General features: G+C 41.3%; 1 protein-coding gene across 1 annotated transcript in view; it reads right to left on the bottom strand.

The window, feature by feature from the left end:
* slit3 (slit homolog 3 (Drosophila)) overlaps positions 1-11,547 on the bottom strand; it is a 247,117-nt gene extending 235,570 nt beyond the window's left edge. Inside the window, exon 1 of the mRNA XM_078260191.1 lies at positions 10,698-11,547. Within this exon, the coding sequence (XP_078116317.1) occupies positions 10,698-10,888 (191 nt within the window). The 5' untranslated portion in view covers positions 10,889-11,547. The remainder of the gene's footprint in view (positions 1-10,697) is intronic.
* Between the last annotated feature and the right edge of the window lie 591 nt (positions 11,548-12,138).

Here is a 12,138-nt window from a genome sequence, read left to right as displayed (position 1 = left end):
GTTTAATATGTCGGCTAACTGGCTGTTCCCCCTAATCTGTCCTGTTTTTGTTTACTTGACCTTTACCCTCTTTTTCTGTCTGGGACAAACAGTGAGAAATAACGATTTACTGCTGCTAACAGTTTCCTCTCTCTGCTCTGTCTCTGTCTATCTGACACTGTGACATTTCCTTTTTCCACTTTGTCTTTCACTCTATAACGCACCTTATCTCTCCATCCCTCCATCCTTTCCCTTTCATCCTTTGTTGTTCTCCGTCCAACGCTTCGTTTATGAATGCACTCGCTTCCTGTTCCTAATCTCCTGTTATTTTCCACAAAGCTCTTGTACTGCTTCACTTCATAATTCCTCCTTTCTTGCTCTCCATCCTTCTCTCTCTCAAAGATAGGTATGCTCAATTTCGCTCTCTAAATCTCCCAGTTACGCAAGGAATCCTAATTGCCTTCTTCCTTTTTCTCTGCGCTCCATGCTCTACAGTGTGTCTGTCACTAGAAGCTGGGGGCAGGCGTCAAGCTGCTTCAAAATTGGACTTTGTTGCAGCTCCCATCCATCCATTTCACAGCAACACCTGCTCAGACTTTTTGATCTAATCATTAGTCGTAACCTCACTTGATATGAAGCCTAAAAGGAAGGGGCATTAAAACCTTTTGTCCAATAGGACTGAAGGAGAAGGCAGCTTAGAAGCCAAACCACTCAAAACTCACATTTTGCAGCTAAAAAACTGAAAATGGTTTAAATTAAATCAAAATAAACATATTCTTCTTCTAATACGTTGCATTACTGTATACTGTATGTAGCAAGCTGTATGTAGCAAGCTAAACACACTTCCAATAAAGGTTGACAAGTAGTTGTATTTTTTTACTGGAAGCAATTATGAAACTGTGACTCCTGTCCAATGATAGTGACTAATAAATCAGAAAAAGAAGAGATACCATAAACAAGAGTTAGACCAAAAGTAATGTAAAAATGGCCATGAAGAAAAAAGTAAAAGATAATCAGTGAAAGATAATAACATGAAGTTCCTAAAGGAAATACAACAGAGTGTGACATAACGCTGCATTACACGCTACTACAGCACAGAATGTTCAACAGAACTCAAACCAACAGCTGGTGGCAGAACAAACATTAACATTTAAAATAAATGCAGTTAAAATATTTCAGTATCAAACTGACTATGAAGAACTAGTGTTTACAAAACTTGACTGAGTCGGTTCTCTATTACTACATGTAAAACATAAATTAGGAAATTGAAAGACGTAATCATGGAAGGCATTCTAAAGAATGACGTGTTGATTCCCTGTCTACGTTTGCACACCATGTATTGTCTACAAGAGTTTACAAGGATCTACAAGTTTTGGAAATTTGGGGTTTTGTGGAACATTTGGTCTCCTGTATGACCGTTTACTGCTGTTTTGAATCTCTGTCATAGTGAGGCTAATAGAAAGTGAACTCTCTCCTATTACAGCACTGCTCTCTGGGATACACAGCAATCATCACTTGGAGGTTTTGGGCATTCACATCGTACACACGCTCACACGACAAAATGCATGTGAACACATGAGAATAAGCGAGTACATACACACTCAAGAGGTCCGGGCTGAAAGTTACCTTTGAGGACACCATGTCATTACATTACATGTCATTTAGCTGATGCTTTAATCCAAAGCAAATACTTTTTAAAATCACATATGACAGGTTATTAAAGGCTGACACCAATATTTTATAGACACAGTATCCATAAATCCAAAATAGTTTTCGAAACATAAATAATGTGGCACTGCCTTAAAAACCAAAACACCTACAGTCTTTACATCAACTCACTTGAATTAAAAGCAACCAAATTACTTAAGCTTGGCTACCTACCGACCTGTATAAAAAAGCACGCATGTTCACAGACAGCCATCATATTCAGAATTTACACAGCAAAAGCAAACAATTGCTAACACCACTGAGGGCTATCTGCATAGAAGACAAAGGTTTGCCTGGTGTGATGGGTTTACAGCCACTGCAGCAAGACACTGATCCCACTGTTGGGAGATTGTTTCTCGTGTAGGCTATGCATGCTTCTCAGAAACATTCTGACACTTGACATTTAACATTTTATCTGGCCGATGTTCCTCACCACTCATTTGTCATGGGTAAACAAATAAAACTTTCTCTTTTTGTACAAATAAGCTTTGTCTTATACTGGATGTTTGCAAGGTCTAGAATGCCAACAGAAAAACTAAACACAAAGGTGGGAGAACGTCCTTCCCAGGAAAAAAGGAGAGGAGAGGAGGGAGGAAGAGGAGCAGAGACTCTGATGATTAAGATGCCATTAGTCAGTAAAATATTCTCCCTACAGCAGACTAAAGGCTACTCACGTACACTTCATAAAGGGGAATCCTGTCTGAATGATGCGCAATACAGCTCCCTCCATCTCATCTGCCCTTTAGTTCTCGGTCTCAATTTTATTCTCATGTTAGTATTCTGTTTGATTTTCTACCTCACTTTTTTCTTTTCACTCTTTGCAGATATGTTTTTCCTACTCTTTTATTCATCTTTTAGCTTTAAATCCATCATCATCCGTCTATCACTCCTATTTTTCTCCTGCTTATGTCTCTGTCTTTCAAATGACTTGTTAATGCAGCAATTTCTTTCTCTCTCCCTCCTAGTCTCTACTCAATGCCTATACCACTCAACCTAACGAAACTCATTGTTTGGTGTAACCATGCTGGCTTGACCACATTAGGGAGACGCCTGCAAGCATCCCTTTCTTTTGGAGTCACGAGCCAAAAGGGCTATAAAACAGCGCTGTATTTGGTTAGCTCTTTTCTTTGCTGAAGTTTATAGGGCTGCATTGCTTTTGTCTAGATTTACTACTGCTGTACTGTAAGTGAATAGGGTTGGGGTAGAAGGGTAATTTGGCCGTTGAGAGGCCACTTGACAAGAACAAGGGCTGCTGCTTCCTCAACAGAGGCCAAGTCTGAAAAAACAAGAGTGAACGAGAGGATAAGAGAATGAGAGAGGTTAAGATGGACAAGAGACTGAGAGAGAAAGTGAATGATAGAGACAAAGTTTGAGAGAGACAGAGGGATGGAGAAACACACACATGCAAAGTGCAGTGACTGTCACTTTGAGCTTAGCTGAACATCCGATCGTAAAGGAAAAATGATGGTGCAAGCCACACTGTCATAGTGTAAACACATATGGCAGCCACACAAATATGTACACAAAAACACACACATACACACACATATATAAGAGAGGAACACAGAAAACACACACTGAGAAAAAGAAAGTCCCTGCAGAAGGGATATAATATGTTGCTTTGGTGACAGTGGCCTAACAAAACAGTGGCATAGCCTGTTAACATCAAACGACTCCAAGTGTACTGCACGCACATTTACACACACACAAACCCAGACTGGCATTATAGTATGACACACACTCTTAAGTCCTCTGGTCTGAAGACAGAAAGTCACAGAAGGTCATTCGTGACTCGGATAGTTTCTATGTGACACAGTCTCGCGCTCTCTCTCTCTCGTTATATATCAAAGTTTGACATAGCATGACATGGTACTGTATATGTGTGTGTGTGTGTGTGTGTGTGTGTGTGTGTGTGTGTGTGTGTGTGTGTGTATGTGTGTGTGTGTGTGTGTGGGCTTGTTTAACTATATTCGTGGGGTCCAAAAACCGGGAGTCCAGTATACTTGTGGGGTCCCGACAGCTTTGTGGGGCCAAAATGCTGGACCCAACAAGTTTAAAGGGCTGTTTGAGGGTTAAGACTTGGTTTTAGGATTAGGGATAGAATTAGGTTATGGTTAGGGTGAGGGTAGGGGTTAAGGTTAGGCATTTAGTTGTGATGGTTAAGGTTAGGGTAAGGGGCTAGGGAATGCATTATGTCAAAGACGGGTCCCCACAAAGATAGTGCCACAAACCTACCCAAATATGTGTGTGTGTGTGTGTGTGTGTGTGTGTGTGTGTGTGCGTGCGTGCGTGTGTGTGTTGCACCTAATAATAAGTGTGCATGTATCGCTGGCTGCATGCGTTAATTCTCCTTTGTATGTATTTTCATTTGAAATATAAATGTACCTTTTTCATGTGACTATGCATGTGTGTGTTTTCTTGTACCATCTTTGTGGGGACCCATTTTTAGACTGTAAGTAGTAAGGATATTTTTGGAGATTGAGGACATTTGTCTGGTTTGCACTATACTATACTATAAGTGTTGGTTAAGGAGGGTAAAAAGAAATTCTAGTTTTATACAACCTGGGTTGTTAACACAAAGTAAAAAAAACGTCAAGACCAAAAGCCGTCAGACGTTCATACAGATTTAAACCAACCCCAGGTTAGCAAAACTTACTTTGAAGACAAAATTTAGGCAAACTGTGAAATAATTGTTCAGTGTGAACATCAATCACAGTTAAGGGACCTTCTTTGTGGTCCATCTTTGACCCACCATACTTTCAGTTTTCATCACAGTCAGTTTTTTTTCTGTGCAAAGAGGGATTTCATGTGTGCTAGCTTCAAGCTTATCCTCCATATAAAGTGGGTTAGATCATCTTTTTAACTGTTGTCTTGTTTACAACCTGTCAGATCTTCTGTCTTCAAATTTCACAGGCTTTTTGGTAGCAAATTTTTCAGATCTTAGCATATAAATGTTATGAGTACAATAGAAAAAAAACAATGGCCAAAAGGATAAAAATAAGACTCAAGTTGTAATAAACCATACTTTTACTTTAAGGGTTAAGTTTAGAATTAGCTTGGGTTGAGGTTGGCAGTTGTGATGGTAAAGGTTAGGATAGGGTCGAGGAATGCATTAGGTCAGTGAGGGTCCTCACAAGTGCAATACATTGATGCAAAGTGTGCATTCATATGTCTGCATTTATTTGCCTGTAAGTGTGCCAGTAGTGTGTGCACCTCTTTGCCTGTGTATATTTTTCATGTGTAAAGTAGGCCTACATGTGAATACAGCGTATGTGTGTATGTTTAAACGCTGCCAGCATGCTCTGTTTTCCCAGAAGGGCAGTGCCCACTGTCAGTGCCAGCTGGCTGCCTCCTTGGCAGACTGAAAGTCATTATATAGAAAGGTCAACTGCCCGCATGCTGGAGAAACTTGGGGAAGAGAATATCACCCACTGACCTAGAACTGCAGACTAAATATTGGTTACCCTCACTTGTGCCATTTAGCATACCATAACTGAATCAAACATAGTTGGAAGGGCACAAAATGGTTACCACGAGATGGCCACAGATGATAGGCATGACATTAAGAGGCTGTTGAAGAACAGCAAGCTCATTGTGGTTTTTGCTTCTTAGTTTAGACTTGTCTGCTATAGCAATAACACTCGGCTGCTCCTCAGATTTATTACATCACCATCATACCCATGATAACAGTAAAGAACGCTCTTCATTGAAAGATGGCTTTTATTGAAGTTACCAAAGCATGTGTGCTGACTTAAGCTTCCCTCAAAGTAGTGCACAATACTGCACAAACAAAATACATCGCTATTTAGCTCCCTGGTTTCCAAAAAAGTTGGCAAAGTACCAACACAGCATGGTTAGAAGAGATTCATGGAAATGCATGAACTTTGACTTATCAGACTTAGACTTATTTGTGTCAGCAGCCAGCTAACGCAACACAATATTATTTGCAGTGACATCAGGGGAATACTCGGGCCACAACTGAAAGGAGCTGAGCCAACACCTCAGTACTACACCAGTGATTACAGATTGTTCTTGATCCAATCAGATTATTCTAACTTTGGGGGACAGGAACTGTCTCTCTCACACACACACACACACACACACACACACACACACACACACACACACACACACACAAAGATTCCTGTCCCACCATTGAATGTCGTTTCATAGCTGAGGGTATGGTGGTTACAGCGTCCAATGACCAATCAACACCAAGCTTTGATAAGAGCCAGAAGCAGAGGCTGGAACGTGTGTGTTCATTCTACACACAGAAACACACACACTCACTGATGCTTGCATGCACACACACACACACACACACACACACACACACACACACACACACACACACACACACACAGCGGCAGGATCTTATTGTTGTGCGCTGTGGGTAGGTTGGCATGCTGAGGGGAAATGGGAGCTGTGAACACTCTACTGGAGAGATGCTTCTGGCAAACTAAAGGTGTGTGTATTAAACTGGGAGGTGGATGTCAGTGAGAGACGTGTAGAGAGAGGTAGGGAGAAAAAGAAACAGAGGAAGTTAACATGAAGGAGAAAAATAGAAAGTAGAGGGATGGGAAGAGAGAGCGAGAGATGTCGGAAAGAGAAACAAAGTTGGGGTAAAGATGAAGAGCTGGGAAGGGAAATGAAAAGAAAGACCTCTGTCTTGTGCCAGTCGAGGCTAGAGAAAGTAGAGAAGGTGTTGCTTGTAAAAAACTTGCCAAAACTTCCTCAAAGCGCCGTTAGCGAGGGAAAAGTAAAATAGGCAGTTAAAATCGGACTTAGTTTGTGCAAAGTTGGCTCAGGCAGCTTGCAGCTTCCAGCAGTGAACTCATTCAACTGCAAACACGCACATTAACACACACATATTACATACATAGTTTGACATACAGAACACACACACAGATGTGACCGTACATACTACACGCATATAAGAGGATTTAAATGAGCAAAGACGAAAGTATAGACGTGTAATCACACACACACTTTCCTGATTGCAACTCAACCAATTTAAAGCGTTCAATTTCCCCTCATGTCACAGCAGTTGGGGCGAATTTGCAGCTTTAAAAATCAACACTCCAGGGTGTGTGTGTGTGTGTGTGTGTGTGTGTGTGTGTGTGTGTGTGTGTGCGTGCGTGCATGCGTGCGTGCGTGTCTGTGTGTGTATGCGGTCCCTGTAGGGCAGGTGTGAATTGGACCCCGGAGAGAAAAGCTGTCCCTGTTTTCCAATTCATTTTACCCAGCCTCGTTAAGCCTGTTAAGCCTCCCCCAAAACCCTCCACTCAAATTAGATGCAAATGAGGTCTCAAGTGGCTTCCCAAGGAGGACATTACGGAATTGACTGGCCTGAGGTAATCTGTGAGGCTGCCTGTGAGTGCATGTGTGTGTGTGTTGAGTGAACAGTTGAGGCCACCACTGTTTTTTTCTCGTTAACCTTTCCAAATGCTCTGTTTACAATAGTGAAGAAAACGGGCTTTTAAAAAGATTTATTGTGTAGTTATGACAGGTGGACTCTGGCTTTGACTGTTGCTCTCACCCTTTACTTCTGGAGGTAGTGAAAGTGAGCTGGATTCAAAGTTATATGCTGTGTAGTCTCGCATTGCAGACCTATCTCCAGAGTATCTCTGGAGTAAGGTCTGGCTACACCACAAAAACATTCTGGAATAGGAGAAAGAAAACACTCTAGGTTGTTAAGGCGCTAAGCTCCAGCACGGCGACAGCAGATCGGCAAAATGTTACCGGGGAAGGAACTTGTTTTGGTGTAACATTTGCACCCCGCAAAAGAAAATGCCACATTCCATATAAAATCAAGTTAACTGTTCACACAATACAGTAACATGAGCTATTTCAATTAGCTGGATACATGGTTAAATGTAATTTGCTCTACTGCGTCCATAGCAATCCCCACAAATCGGCCCTAAAACGTCCCAGTTAGATAGTAAATGCCATAAGCATATTCTTTGTTAATCTTTACAATCATTCCCCGAAAGAACCAGGCAGGCCTGCCTTATTGCACGATCCAATTTTTTCAGCGTGTAGTTGGCTAGCTAAAAGTTTGTTGTCATTTCCTGAAGCGAACAGAGTTTGAGAACGGCAACACACAGAGAGCGGAAGGTGAGGGCAATTATCCTGAAAATGAACCTCCATTGATCCAGACTATATACTGTGTAATAAAGGGAGTAAGTAGGGACTAACTTCAGTTCACACTGGTGATTCTTAGAACTTTACAGTGCCAACCATTTTCCATTTTGACTTTCTAGGCTGCCATGTACCTTTAAAGTAAATATTGTTTTCAGTGTTATATATCAGTATATCCTTAAGTTATTTCATCATTCATCAGCTTTGTACTTCACTTTTTAATTGTGCCCGATTTCCCTCAATCTATGTCATGTACTTCTTCACTTAACAGTGATTTTCTACATTAGTTTTCAGTAACCTACAGATAGTCTGAATTTGTTTTATTTGGTACATGTGGCTTGAGAAAGAGCGATAAAGGGAACAGTAGAGTAGTAGCTAAAAAAGATTTTCCACTCAAGATAAGGTGAGAGTCATGTCCCTTACTCAAACGCCACATGTCTTGTGGTCTTGTTGCACAGTATTCTGGTGTGGTTAGACCACTACTGGTTGAGAGAACTGTATCCCCTCTTCTCTAAGGAATTCTTCTCATGTAACTTGAACATTTCTGCAAAGCGGTGAGTCTGTAAAGAAACATTGGCCATTTTAGTTTGTGGATCAACCAATACTTTATAATGCCAAACGACAAAATCGAAACAGAAATGCAAGGTGGATCGTTATTAGACTGTTTTAAAGGGTTAAATGTGAAGTGAATTTTTACTTTCAAGAGGTAAAATGCATCAGTGTCCTGTCCTGTATTCCATTTGTGATGAACAAACCCAAACAGAGTTGCATTAGCATTACATGTATAACTTATTAGTGATTACAAAATTATGAGTTTATGAAAATTCTGAAGGAACTTTTAGCTCCATTGCAGTGGTTTCTATCGGTCTTTGCGCCCTACTGGCTACTACATATAATTAACAGTTTAAAATATGTGACATTTGACAGGATCTTATAAAACCATTTCATCATCATGTGGATATTCAGTATTTCTAAACTACTGGATGGTAAAGTTAAGGAAATATCACAAATCAATTCCAGAATTGTGAGAACTTTACTTTGATGCAAATGAGCATTTTTTTACTCATAACTTAACAAACTTGGCACTTTTGTTGCTAGAATCTGTTGTCCACATGGACCTCATCCCAGTTGTCAAAACCAAATCCCTGCCCAGGGCAATAACACTCATCTCTCTTTCCTTAAAAGTTTCCCATCTGCCGTAACCTTTAGAACTGGAATCTCATCCATTTTAATGTTTCCCCTCTCAGACTCCCTAAAATATATCTGCAGAGAGAGAGAGAAAGATGAAGGCAGGCAGACAGAGAAAGAGGGAGGAAAAGAGCAACTCTGGGCCAAAGTCACAGCTGAAACACTGACCTGGATAAATCAGGGAAACATAAACACATAGTTTCTGGCTTAAAAGGGGAGGGAGGGGCGCTGCTACCCAAAATATTCCACCCCGGGGACCCCAGCAAAAGGCAAGGGACCCCCTTATCCCACCTCCCCATCACAGCCCGCTCTAATTATTTATTTTTCTTGGGTGTAAATTTCTTCGGGGGATTGCTGTGTAAAAGCCAACAGGTCCTGGGAGGTCACAACAGTCCTGTGGGATGGGAGAGGTATGGGGTTCGTTGTTCACACTCACACACACACAATCACACTAGCCAGTGCAAACATGCAGACACAAATACACAAACATATCTAAACAAACACATTCAAAAGTAAAAATGCTCGCACACATGCTAATCATATGTTCATATCCACCAGTACCCCCCACATCCACACACACGCATCAGCAAACACGGCCCCCCACTTCCCTCTGCAGCCTACTGATTGTGTTTGTTGTCTCAGGGTTTGGTCTGTTGTTGATCCCCTGCGGGGCTTTTGTCTGCTCCGTTATCATGCATAATCACTTCCATACCTTAACAGCATAGGTGTGTGTTTGTGAATGCATGTGTGTGGCTGCGGGGGTGTACATGTGTCAAGATCTGGCTAGAGGTGGCAGCAGAGGCTGTCAGGGGTCTGTCTCTGCCTTAGGAATGAATATCATTTGAAAACTAACTGTCACCAGGTTTGAATAAAATAAAGCTCTGAAAGAGTTACATTTTAAGAGTTAAATCACAAAGAGGCTCTAGCCCAGCTCTATGAAACTTTGAAAAAGTTTAGAAAGTCTCACTGCGAAAGGAGTTTGAAAAATAAAAACATTTAAGGAGCTCACTGCGTCTTCTCACCTTACATTTTGACCTGTTTAAAAAACTAATTACTCGCTCTAAAGCTGCTTTAGGATTGTTTTCTTAACGGCCTCCATTCACTGGGGTCACTGGAGAATTTTAGGGCAGTTGCATGTGCACCATCTATTATGTGTATAACCAAAGGGATTGCAATGTTTTCAGCAGGAGGTATACTTGTATCTTTTCCCAGGAAACTACCCTTTGTTTTTTTTAATAAGTATATAGTAAAAGTGGGATATTTTCCCATTTATTAGCCTTTTTGGGCTTACATGGCTGGTTTAAAAAAAAAAACTCTATATTGACTTTTGTAGAAAGATTAAGCCGATTTTTTGTAATTCATGGTTAATAAAATGAGTATGCATAAAGTTTTCATTAAGTAAAACATGTATAAAGTCTGAGGTGTCCAATCAATAGTGATTTCAGGTTTTAAGCTACCTCCTTCCTCTCTGATAACTCCTGAGTCCTACATGGCATGTTGAAGTCTGTCATGCACAGTATGCTTTTATGTTACAAAATCCTCTGCTGTAACTACCACATGAATATTATAGGATTATGAGAGTAAAGCCAAGTAAGAGACGCGCAGCAGGCCACGGGGCACTTTATGCTATTTAGGAAAGATGATGACAGACAATACTAAAACTTTCAGGAAATTCCACTTACAGGCGCTCGGCATTCCTCGGTATTCCTTTAGGCACAGTCTTCAAACCCAGACCCTGGCAGTCCACATGCGACCCGGAGCAGCTGCACTTGTGCGGGCATCCAGTCACCGAAGCAGCGCACACCAGAAGCGCAAAAACCAGAGCCAAACCCCGGCAGAGCGCAGATCGCTTCTCCGGTCCGATCGGAGGCATGTTATCCACTTAAGTTACTTCCAACCCGAAGTTAATTGAAAATCCGAGGGGGGGTGGGGGGAGGGGGGGGAGTAGACGTTGTGGAAGTAAGGATCCCGAAAAAGGTCGAGCGGCCGTTAGACTGTGTGGTAGAATAATAATAATAATAATAATAATAATAAAAAGAAGAAGAAGAAGTAATGGGAGCCGAAATCAAATCAAGTTCGCTGTTGCTGAAGTTCACCAAAGTTTCTCTCAAGAGAGACGATCAGTCATAATCTATTTAAAACGCTCTCTTGCCATTGAAGAAAAGGGACGAAATGAGGATTTGGACGTGACACTTGCAAATAAAAAGTTTCAGCATCTCAACGGACGTCACTCAACTCGATGCGTAAAAGTCTCCACCAAATGCTCCTCATTCATAAACTCTCCGAGAAGTTATCAGCCTGACTCCTAAACTGTCCAAGGTAAAAATGTTCAGCTGGGGTGTAACCTCCTTCCAGGGAACATCTCTCCGCTGCCAGGGAATAAAAAGTGAGAGTTGCTGAGCAGTTGTAATCAGTATTAAAAAGAGAAGTTGAGAGCAGAGGCGCAACACAGAATGGGACGCCTGGAGGTTGTGAGAATAAGAGAGGCACACCGATGTGTACCTAGGTTTCCCCCAAAATCCTCTCTCTCTCTCTCTCTCTCTCTCTCTCTCTCTCTCTCTCTCTCTCTCTCTCTCTCTCTCTCTCTCTCTCTCTCTCTCTCTCTCTCTCTCTCTCTCTCTCAAACTCTATGTTGATGTCACCAGAAACTCTTCAAACTTTCACTCATCCCTTATCTTCCCCGCAGAAACATTCTCTGCTGTATACACTGGGATACTTTCCCACACAGACGAATAAAACTCCAAACTCTCAGTCTGTGGCAGCAGTGTGCATATTTTAGCTCATTTCCCAGCAACTTGTCCTCTTTTATCATGGTCCATATATCATCTTAACTATTTACTTTGTGATCATATAGTTGGTTTTAAACCATAGCCTATATTTTATGAGCCATATCTCCAAATAGTCCAATGCATCATCCAGACTCTGTGTTAACTTCACTGATTAATGCATGTCTGATAGAGCACTCCAAAATGTCATTCATTTATCTTCTATTGTGTAGGAAAATGCCTTTCAAACATTTAAGGTGACTGGTAAGATTACAGAGTTGAGTTTCCAGATTATTTGCCAATGACCACTGTTAAAAGTTTCTGCTCATCCTGCAACTATTCTTAGTGACTTAGTGAC

The sequence above is a fragment of the Sander vitreus genome, chromosome 10 (genome assembly GCF_031162955.1).
Source record: "Sander vitreus isolate 19-12246 chromosome 10, sanVit1, whole genome shotgun sequence".
In the NCBI taxonomy this organism is placed as follows: Eukaryota; Metazoa; Chordata; class Actinopteri; order Perciformes; family Percidae; genus Sander; species Sander vitreus.
This window is presented reverse-complemented; position numbering and strand designations above follow the sequence as displayed.